An 11,814-nucleotide genomic window follows, 5' to 3' on the forward strand; every position below is an offset into this window, starting at 1 on the left:
GTGGGTCATAATGCTCACACCTGAAACTACACGTGTCGGTGTAGGGATGGATCGTGGTTATTCCCTTAATTGGGATGAACTTGGTAACATTTGTGAAATTGGTAACGCCAACCCACACGGCATATATGGGAAGGCAGCCTAGCCGATCGGGCCGTGATCAGACGCCATGCTGCACACATGGTGGTATTGTGCTAGGAATCAAAAAATGGAAATTGTGATTGTGGTACATGTCTCCAAAGGGACGACCTAGCCGATCGGGTTATGATCGGACTCCGTCCTAACAAAGACGGTGGTATAACTCATATCGGTGCTAATCATCTCCCAACCAAAAATTATATATATTATTTTCGTAAACTAGAAGACTTACATGTTTCAAATTGGATGCTAGTATATTGTTGATTTTGACTTACTATTTTGTGGTTTCTTTGCTTGTATGGTTATTCTATTCTGAAAGAGGACTTGTAGCCTTACATACTAGTGCTATTAGACGGCGCTAATGTCCCTTTTGTCGGGGGCGCTATATTGTTTAATGATACAGGTGGTTCCACAGCGAGCGGCATCGGCCAGTGACAGCGGTACTCTTTTCCCAACAGTCTTGGTGAGCCCCACTCCATCCCGGGGTCATATTATGTATCTTTTGTTCATTTTCTCATCACGTTTTGAGGTATAGCTGGAGCTTTGTTGTTGGCATTTCCCTATTACTCTTTTATTATATTTAGAGGCTCCGTAGACTGTTTGTGGGTGTGGTTGATGTTGGGAGTCCAGACTAGAAAAGTTGGTACTTGATAAACATGCTTTTCATTAAACTTACAAACTTGTAATATTTTGTAAAATATGAATGAAGTCATTGACAGAAATGCAATGAAACTTTCTAATGGAAGATTGCTTAGTGTTTTGATAAAGGGGATAACATTCCCTCTTTGTTCATGAACTAGCTTGGGTAGAATGAAATCTAACAGGCTTGCTCAGTCGGGTTTACTCGGTTGAGCGTTGGTCGCGTTCCACGATTTTTGGGGCGTGACATTCTTAGACCTCCCTCTACCCCTCATCTGACCTGCCATGATCAACCTCTCACACCTCCTAACAGGGGCACCAGTGTCTCTCCTTTTCACAGGCTCGTACTATCTCAACTTTGATTCCCGCAACTTGTCTTCCATAGGAGCCACATCAACCTTGTCCCTAATAACTTCATTCTTAATCTTATCCTTCCTTCTATGTCCACACATCTATCTCAACATCCTCATCTGCTAATCTCATCTTCTGGATATGAGATTTCTTGACTGGCCAACATTTGGCTTCATACAACATAGTCGGTCTAATTACCGCTCTATAGAACTTGCCCTTAAGTCTTGGTGGCACATTCCTATTATACAAAACACCAGAAGAGAGCCTCCATTTCATCCACCCTGCTCCAATGCGATGTGTAACATCCTCGTCAATCTCCTTATTAACTTGAATTACAGACCTAAGGTACTTGAAACTATCACTCTTAGGGATGACTTGTGTATCAAGCTTCATGTCCACTTCTACTTCCCGCGTCCCAACATTGAACTTACACTCCAAGCATTCCATTTTCATCCTACTCAACTTTAAACCTTTAGACTCCAGGGTCTTTTGCCACGCCTCTAGCCTAGTGTTAACTCCGCTACATGACTCGTCAATCAACATTATGTCATCTGCAAATAACATACACCATGGCACCTCTCATTTGATGTGACACGTCAGTACATCCATTCCCAAGGCAAATAGAAAAGAGCTAAGAGTTGGTCCCTAATGCAAGCCCATCACCACTGGAAAATAATCCGAGTCTCCTCCTATAGTCCTCCTCTGAGTCTTAGTTCCATCGTACATGTCCTTAATCACCCTGATGTACCTACTGGCACAACACTTACCTCCAAACATCTCTATAGAGCCTCCCCAGGGACTTTGTCATTTTCTTTTTCAACGTCAATGAACACCATATTCAAGTACTTCTTGTTTTTCCTATATTTCTCCATCAACCTTCTTACAAAATGGATGGCCCCTGTAGTCGACTTCCCCAGCATGAAACGGAATTGATTCTCCAAAACAGACACCCTCATCCTCACCCTCCTCTCTACCACCCTCTCCCAAACTTTCATAGTATGACTCAACAACTTGATTTCCCTATAGTTGTTGCAATTCTATACATTGCCCTTGTTCTTGTACAATGGGACCATCAAACCCCACCTCTATTCTTCGGGCATTTTCTTCGTCCTACAAATGAAATTAAATAGTCAGGTCAGCCACTCCAATTCTGCCCGGCCCGCATCCTTCCAAAATTCCATGGGGACCTCATATAGCCTAGTTGCCCTACTCCTACTCATCTTCCGCATCACCTCCTCAACCTTAATATGCACAAAACCCAAAATCATGTTGGCTTTCTGAGTTCTCCTACTCTCCAAGCACGATGTTCTTGTCCCCATCCTCATTCAAAAGTTTATGAAAGTATGATTGTCATCTAAGCCTAATACACGCCTCATCGACCAATACATTACCTTCCTTATCTTCCATTCATCTCACTTGCTCTAGGTCTCGGGCCTTTCTCTCTCTAACCTTGGCTAACTTGAACAGTTTCTTATCACCACCCCTGCCCCTAAGTTCCTCATACAAATGTTCAAGCACTGCAGTATTAGCTGTCGTGACTGCTAACTTCACCTCTTTCTTTGCCTTCTTATAACATTTCCTATTCGTCCTCTTCTCTTTCTCATTGGCACTCTCCACCAGCTTCACATATGCAGATTTTCTGGCTTCCACTTTTCCTTGGACCTCTCTATTCCACCACTAGTTCCCTTTGTGGCCCCTCGAGTAATCCTTTATGACCCCTAACACCTCTCCAATAGCATCCCTAATGCAGTCCACTATTATGGCCCACACTCGCGTCCCCACTGCTCCTTCAGGCCCCCTAGCCAACAACTTGTACCTCAATTCCTGAGCTTTGTCCTTTGTTAGGTGTTACGCCTCTAAAACTTCACCTAGAACCCGGGGTTTCGTGATTCCAAGGTGGACTTCGGTACGGACCTTTTCGATTGAACCGTGTGTTGGAAAGTTGAAGAAAAAATTTGGCAGAGCAGGCCATTTTTGCTGTCCACTATGCGATCGTAGAATCACTCTACGGGCTGCTAATCACCGCAGAGTGCAATAGAAAATGGACAATTATGGAGGGTTGTTTTACGGTGTAATATACGACTGCATAATGCTTTCGCATGCCGCACAATCCATCGCAAATCTTCCATGAAGATTCCCGGAGGGGAGTTCAGTGGCGCATTATGCGACCACAAACTGGTCTGCGGACCGCAGACCTGCCGTAGACCTGACCCGAACAGCCCAGTTCTTGACATCACTTTTGAGGTTCATGTTGCGGATCACATATCCATTCTGCGGCCCACTATACGTCCGTAGAGATGTGTTTGGAGGGTCCATTTTTTGGTTTTTATAACCCGACCTTATTTCAATATATAGACATTAAGGACCATTTGTAAAGTAAAAATCTAATATTTTGAGAGTGAGGAAGTTCTCTAGAGTGAGAGGGGGTTCCTAAACTAATTGTTCATCAATTCTTTCTCAATGCTTGGAGAACTAACAAGGAAAACTCACTAGGACTTCATCCTAGAGGTAAGATTTTACTCCCTAGCCCTCAATTTCAGGATTTAACTGAAAATAGTTAAAGAGAAAAGCAGTTATTGGGTGTGTGAGTGGTTAATTATGCATGCATATAGTATCAAGGTTTATGGGAAGATTGTTGGGCTCAATTGGGTAGATTTTCGGTAGTGGGATGAAAGAATCTACCGTATGGGGACCTTGAAATCATAATGCCCACCTAATGTTTGATAAAATGCTCAAATGAGTTGGAACCATGTACTCCTTCCTAATTTGTGTTCAATTTTGTTATATTTCCAAATAGATCAAAGTGGCTAAGATTTCTGGAACATTGTAGTAATTTAAGGGAGCTCAATGTTGCCCCCCTTTTTCTCGCAAAATCAGGTTTCGACATTTCTGGGACAACTCTTTTCTAATAGGGTAGAGAATTGGAATTGAAAGTGTCGCCACCTAACGGATTAAGGTGTGTTAGTGCACCTAGAGCAGATAACTCATATAACCAGTTTACATCACCAGAGATCAAGTAAGGGCTCGAAATTACCTTGAGGGGAAGGTATTAGGCACCCCTCGCGGTCCACAAGGTGGGTCCCGGCCGAACTTAAATTAAGCGAATTAGTCTAAAAAGGATAAAAAGCAATTTTGGACAAATACAATATTTAATTTATTTTAAACAGGGGTATAGGGGGTGGCCCTAAGTTTTTTAGCATATAGGATCATTCCATGCAGTACTTTGTAACTCCCTCAGGTCAGGGTGTTACTCATAGCATAGCGCATGGACTATCTGTCACGACCCAAACTGGAGGGCCATGACTAGCACCCGACCACACTTGCCGAGCACCAACGTACATTTCATCTAACCTTCATTATTATCTTTTAGGGCTGACGAGATCAATATAAATGGTAGACCTGGATCATGGACAACCAGCAATAAAATATGACGGCATGAACATACATAGCAGGGGATGACCAGACAATCAAGAAACTACATATAAGGTATGAGCTACCACGCTACTATGAAAGACTATACAACAAAAACTAGCCGACAAGGCATACCAAACTATACATGAGTCGACACCTGTCTATGAGCCTCTAAAGGAACATAAGTGCTGCAACATAGCCGGAACAGGGCCCCGACATACCCATAATGTCTATAACAAAAATGCATACCAAGACCAAGGCAAGTCCGGAGAAGGGATCTCGCCAATCACCGCTGAACTGGACAGCCTACTGTGGTGGGGGAGCTGCACCTGCCTGTCTATCAGGACCTGCAGCATGACATGCAGCGTCCACAAATAAAAGGACGTCAGTACGAATAAAGTACTGAGTATGTAAGGCAGGGAACCATAAATACGATCAGTAATGTAAGCAAGGATAGAGAATATACAACCTGTAACATCTTAGTACCTCTGAGGGCTACTTACATGAAATGCATGATACATATGTATAAATACATAAACCCTTAAAACATTCGCCTTTGTAGGCATCATCATCATTATATCGTACCCGGCCATCATCATCATCATATCGTACCCGGCCATAATAGGCTCGGTAGAATCGTACCCGGCCACGTGGAGCTCGGTAAAACCCAACTGATCAGTGGTTGCACAATAGGTGTCGTACCCGGCCAACTATAGCGTGGCTCGGTAGAGTAAAATAGATACATATATATAATGCATGCTCGACTCATGGAATCACATTCTAAACCTTTCGGAGTGACGTAAGGTCGGTATCCTCTGTACACGTTATTAGGACTAACTCTTCACTATGAACCTTATAAGAATCAGGAAGTACCAACAACATTGATAACATAAGAATAAGAGAAGCAACATTAACATCAATCGTTCCATAAGAGGGAAAACAATGTAAGTACTGCTAGCTTCTAAGAGTAGAGTATCTTGGAAGCTCGTTCATTACATTATGTACAATCGGAGTCGTGCAAAAGAAGGAAAGGGATAGCCTCACATACCTTGTATATACTGCCCCAATCTCAAGCTATGCAATTGTCAAAACTCCTTAGTCTACAATAAGAGAAACGATACTATCGTTATCATTTAAGCGTCATAACTATTATGTATCGACCACAACCTATTTTACGATGAAACGGACAACACCTCCCCTATATATATGACCTCACACCATTCAAAACAGTCACCAAACAGCCCAAACAACATCAATAATAAACATATTGAGCCTCCCAAAATAGTCCACACACAGCCTAATCACTCCATACATATGACGACCACCGTAGTCGTGTCAAACAACCTGGAAATGTTACGAATAACTATCAGCCTATAACCCTACATATATATGGTGTTTCTCCACACCCTTCCTCCTCTAAAACTCCATAATCTTAGCCGCAACTTGGATAATATTAAATACATATAGATTAAGAGGTTCCTTACCTTTATACAGAAATAACAACTCCAATTTGACCTTAAATTTCCATGAAATAACCCTCCAATGCTGCCACAACAACAAAAAAGCGAAACTAGCGATCAATTAGTGTTTTTCGGCACTAGAATCACTTTAGAAGGCTTGAAATAACCTAGGATTGATATTAAGAACATGAGGTAGTATTTACAGAACATAAACCCTTTAAAACGACCTCCCACACGAGCTGGAATGACACAAAAATGAGCAACAACAAGAAGAACAAGAGACTTACTAGCGCCACAGAATTCCCGACACTTGATTTGTGTTGTTTGCCCTTTTTTTGGGTCTTGAATCTTGAGAGAACCTTGAGAGGATGTTCCTAGGGTTCTAAGGTCTGAAAATAGTGAGAAGAAATGACTTAAAACGGGTTGGAGGCATCCTATATAGGTCCAAACATCTTAAACCGCCTTAGTGGGCCCCATAGAGAGGTGTTTGGCGCAGTCTCGCGAAAACGCGAATATCTCTTTACTCCGAGATCGTAATGATGAACAGTTTAATGCGTTGGAAACTAGACTCATAGATATTTAATTTAGTTAGTAGATCACCCCGTAATTCCTTGTAAATTAGGAGAAAAGATTAGAAACATTTGACCTAATGTTTAAGTAAAATTATGAACCTAAGTTGCGACAACTTTTGTCGACTTTTGTTTCATAACTCGTTTGACTTCAAGACTTATGATACAGATATTATATGATTAAAATACCTTAATAAATGAACTCTTGAGTGTATTAAGCACCGCTAGATTACTTGAAAATACGAGTTAAACATCCTTGATTCATTTAACTTCTAATACTTGTTAATCACCCTTATACACTCTTGTATCACTTAAGACCAATAGGATTGACTTCTTATCATCTCAAAGATAATTCCTTCTTGGATTTATGTTAACTAATATATGGCATGAACTAACACATGTGGATATGGGTTGTAACACCCTCCCCCCCTTAGGAACATTCGTCCTCGAATGTAAGGGTTTATGGGGAGTTTAAATCATCGTGGATTCCAATGGAAATTTCCGATCAATTTTCCCCTATAAAATGGTCACTAGCAAAACTTGCAAGTAATTAAGCCCAACATATGGCTTCACAAGGCTACACAAAGCATTATGCGTATTTACATTATCTACATATCACCATTTTGTATTAAGGAGGAGTATTCTCAAATTATTGCTTACCTCATAGAGCCGTTTCACCTTCCAATGTATCCTGTCTTCCACCAGCATCCTTGTTATCTTCATTCTGGAATAAGTAAGGGTATTTAGACTTCATCTCCTCTTCTGCTTCCCATGTCATTTCTTCCATATTTTTGTTCCTCCACAATACTTTGACGGAAGCTACATCTTTTGTTCTCAGCTTGCGGACTTGCCGATCTAATATCGCCACTGGCACTTCTTCATATGATAGGTCCTCTGTAACTTGTACATCTTTGATAGGGACGACTCGAGAAGGGTCTCCAATACATTTTCTCAACATAGATACATGGAATACCGGGTGGACAAATTCCAATTCGGATGGCAATTCTAACTCATAAGCAACCTGTCCAATTCGTCGAAGAATTTTATACGGCCCGATATACCTTGGACTCAGCTTACCTTTCTTCCCAAAACGCATAATACCCTTCATTGGTGAGATCCTCAGGAAAACCCAATCACCAACCTCAAACTCTAGATCACGACGTCGGACATCAGAATAAGATTTTTGCCTGCTTTGTGCCGTCCTCAATCGCTCCTGTATCACTTTCACCTTCTCAATAGCTTGGTGAATCAAATCTGGCCCATATAATTCTGTTTCACCGACTTCGAACCATCCAACTGGTGATCTACATCTCCTCCCGTATAGTGCCTCGTATGGGGCCATTTTAATACTGGAATGGTAGCTATTGTTATAGGCGAATTCTATGAGTGGAAGATGATCATCCCAATTCCCCTTAAAATCTAGAACACATGCTCGTAGCATATCTTCCAGTGTCTGAATGGTACGTTCAGCCTGTCCGTCAGTCTGCGGATGAAATGCAGTGCTGAGATTTACTTGTGTGCCTAAACCCTTCTGGAAAGACCTCCAAAAGTTAGCCGTAAATTGAGCTCCTCGGTCTGATATAATAGATACGGGCACACCATGAAGCCTAACAATCTCCTTGATATACAACTTCGCATAATCTTCAGCCGTGTAAGTTGTCTTCACTGGCAGAAAATGGGCACATTTTGTAAGTCGATCAATTATCACCCAGATGGAGTCAAACTTATGATAAGAGCGAGGTAATCCAATAATGAAGTCCATATTAATCACCTCCCACTTCCAGGTCGGAATCTCTATATTTTGAAGCAATCCACCGGGTTTCTGATGTTCTATCTTTACTTGTTGACAATTGGGACACTGGGCTACAAATTCTGCAATAGACTTCTTCATATTATCCCACCAATACTGCTCCTTGACATCATGATACATCTTTGTCGAGCCGGGATGGATGGAATATCGGGATTGATGAATCTCATTCATAATCTTCTCTCGCAACCCTGCCACATTAGGCACACACAATCGGCTCTGGTATCTCAGTGCCCCGTCTTTTCCGATCCCAAAAGCCATACTTTTACACTGTTGAATGCTTTCTCTTAATCGTACTAAGATAGGATCTTCATATTGTCGTGCTTTTACCTCGGCTACCAAAGATGATTCTGATGTATTCTGTACAGTAACACCTCCGTCATCAGAGTCTAACAATCTGATTCTCATATTGGCTAGCTGATGAAGCTCTTTAATCAACCCCCATCTACCTGCCTCAATATGTACTAAGCTTCCCATTGATTTACGGCTGAGAGCGTCTGCCACAACATTGGCTTTACCGGGATGATACAATATCTCGACGTCGTAGTCTTTCAATAATTCAAGCCACCTACGCTGCCTCAAATTCAACTCTTTCTGCTTGAAGATGTATTGTAAACTCTTGTGATCTGTGTAGATGTCAACATGGACGCCGTATAAGTAGTGCCGCCATATCTTCAAAGCATATATTACTGCAGCCAATTCCAAATCATGGGTTGGATAATTCTTTTCATGCTTCTTCAATTGTCTTGATGCATAAGCAATCACATTCCCACGCTGCATCAATACGCACCCCAAACCTATACCTGAGGCATCACAATATACCACATAACCTTCTGTTCCTTCAGGAAGAGTGAGCACTGGTGCAGATGTCAATCGATTCTTCAACTCCTGAAAACTACGTTCACAAGTGTCAGACCACTGGAATTTGGTAGCTTTTTGTGTTAACTTAGTCAATGGTGATGATATAGAGGAAAATCCTTCTACAAACCGCCTATAATATCCTGCTAGCCCTAGGAAGCTGCGGACTTCTGATGGTGTTGTAGGTCTCGGCCAATTCTTTACTGCATCGATCTTCTGAGTGTCGACACTAATACCCTCATCAGATATCACATGGCCAAGGAATGCTACTGAGTTCAGCCAGAATTCACATTTGGAGAGCTTAGCATATAACTTACGATCCTGAAGCGTCTGTAATACTATCCGCAAGTGGCCCGCATGTTCCGCCTCCGAACGAGAATACACTAGAATGTCATCAATGAATACAATCACGAACACATCAAGATAGGGCCTGAATATAGTATTCATGAGATCCATAAAAGCTGCTGGGGCATTTGTTAGCCCGAACGACATCACCAAGAACTCAAAGTGCCCATATCTTGTCCGGAAGGCCGTCTTTGGAATATCCTTCTCCCTAACCCTCACCTGATGATACCCTGAACGTAAATCAATCTTGGAGAAATACTTGGCACCCTGGAGTTGGTCAAACAGGTCATCAATTCTTGGAAGTGGATACTTGTTCTTTATAGTAGACTTATTCAACTGTCGATAGTCGATACACATCCGTAACGACCCATCTTTCTTCCGCACGAATAGGACTGGTGCACCCCAAGGTGAAGTGCTAGGCCTAATAAAGCCCTTATCCAGCAAGTCCTTCAACTGCACCTTCAACTCTCGCAACTCTGCCGGGGCCATTCTGTATGGAGGAATAGAGATCGGTTGAGTGTCAGGCAACACATCAATGCTAAACTCAATCTCCCTTTCAGGAGGAAGGCCTGAGAGTTCATCTGGGAAAACATCTGGGAATTCGTTGACCACAGGGATTGATTGTAAAGTAGGTCGTTTCGCCTCCGCATCCCTAACGCGAACGACATGATAAATGTAACCTTTTGAGATCATTTTCCTTGCCTTAAGATAGGAAATAAACCTACCTTTCGGTGTAGCAATGTTCCCTTTCCATTCAATGACGGGTTCACCCGGAAATTGGAACCTAACCATCTTCGTACGACAGTCAACATTTGCATAGCATGAGGCCAACCAGTCCATTCCCATTATCACATCAAAATCAACCATTTCTAACTCAAATAAATTTGCCGAGGTTTGACGACTACAAATCATCACAGTGCAACCTCTATATACCCTTCTAGCAATCACAGAATCTCCTATCGGAGTAGATACCGCAAGGGGTTTACTTATCAATTCAGGTTCAATGCCAAACTTATTAGCCACAAAGGGTGTAACATATGATAATGTAGATCCCGGATCAATCAGCGCATATACATCATAAGAAAACACAGATATAATACCTGTAACAACATCTGGAGATGACTCGAGATCCTGTCGACCTACTAGAGCATAGGTTCGATTTTGAGCACCACTCGAACTCGGCACTGCACCTCTACCCCTACCACGACCTGTCGACTGCTGAAAACCCCGTGCTGGAGGTCGAACTGATGAGGAAGAACCAGACACAGATCCAGTCGGCTGAGCCATACCATCACCTCCTCTATTAGGACAATCCCGCATCATATGGCCAGGCTGCCCGCACGAATAGCATGCATCAGAACCTCGACGACACAGTCCAAAGTGGGCCTTGCCGCACTGATCACAATGTGGTGTTGGGGGTCTCATCTGACTAGTATCCCTGTGATGTTGCGAGCCAGATGCCCGCGAACTCTGACCTGGACCAGAATAGGATCGATCATATCGAGGCCTCTGAAACTGTGGAGGAGCACTAGCTACAGGTGGCGCCGAACTCCTCGAAAACTGTGGCCTGATGCGGCCTCTGAAGTCATCAGAATACCCTGCAAATCTCGCCCTCTTATGCTGGCCCCTATCCTGCTCCCTAACTGCCCTCTGCTGGCGCTTACGATCCTCTAGGGTCTGGGCATAAGCTTGAATACGGGAAATATCCATGCCCTCCACCAAGGAGGCTGTCGTACACTCATTTATCAGATGTGGTCCCAACCCATTCACGAACATATGCACCCTATCACTCATCTCGGCCACCATATGGGGAGCATACCTTGCCAAAGAATCAAACTGCATACTGTACTCTCGCACACTCATATTACCTTGTCTAAGGTTCAAGAACTTATCAGCTCTAGCTCGTCGTATCTCAACTGGCAAGTAGTGATGAAGAAAGGCCTCAGAAAATTCCTTCCACACAACTGGAGGAGGGTTCAGACCCCTGGATCTCTCCCAACTATCATACCAGAGAACCGCTAAATCCCGTAGCCGATAAGAAGCCAACTCTACTGCCTCTGTATCACTAACATGCATAACCCGAAGTGTACGATGAACCTGGTCAATAAAAGTCTGTGGGTCCTCCTTGGGGTCTGATCCGGTAAACACTGGAGGGTCTAAATTAATAAAATCACGAACTCTTGTACTAACTGGTTTCTCAGCAGCACCTGTATTCTGCCTCTGAGCCTGAGCAGCTACC

General features: G+C 42.9%; 1 protein-coding gene across 1 annotated transcript; it reads right to left on the reverse strand.

The window, feature by feature from the left end:
• Positions 1-1,212: 1,212 nt before the first annotated feature.
• LOC138883091 (uncharacterized) lies at positions 1,213-2,444 on the reverse strand. Its single transcript, XM_070163751.1, has 3 exons — positions 2,358-2,444; positions 2,169-2,235; positions 1,213-1,676 (listed from the first exon to the last, which is right to left on the reverse strand). The coding sequence occupies exons 1-3, from the start codon at positions 2,442-2,444 to the stop codon at positions 1,213-1,215; spliced, it is 618 nt and encodes a 205-aa protein (XP_070019852.1).
• Between the last annotated feature and the right edge of the window lie 9,370 nt (positions 2,445-11,814).

This window comes from Nicotiana sylvestris, chromosome 12 (assembly GCF_000393655.2).
Source record: "Nicotiana sylvestris chromosome 12, ASM39365v2, whole genome shotgun sequence".
Taxonomy (NCBI): Eukaryota; Viridiplantae; Streptophyta; class Magnoliopsida; order Solanales; family Solanaceae; genus Nicotiana; species Nicotiana sylvestris.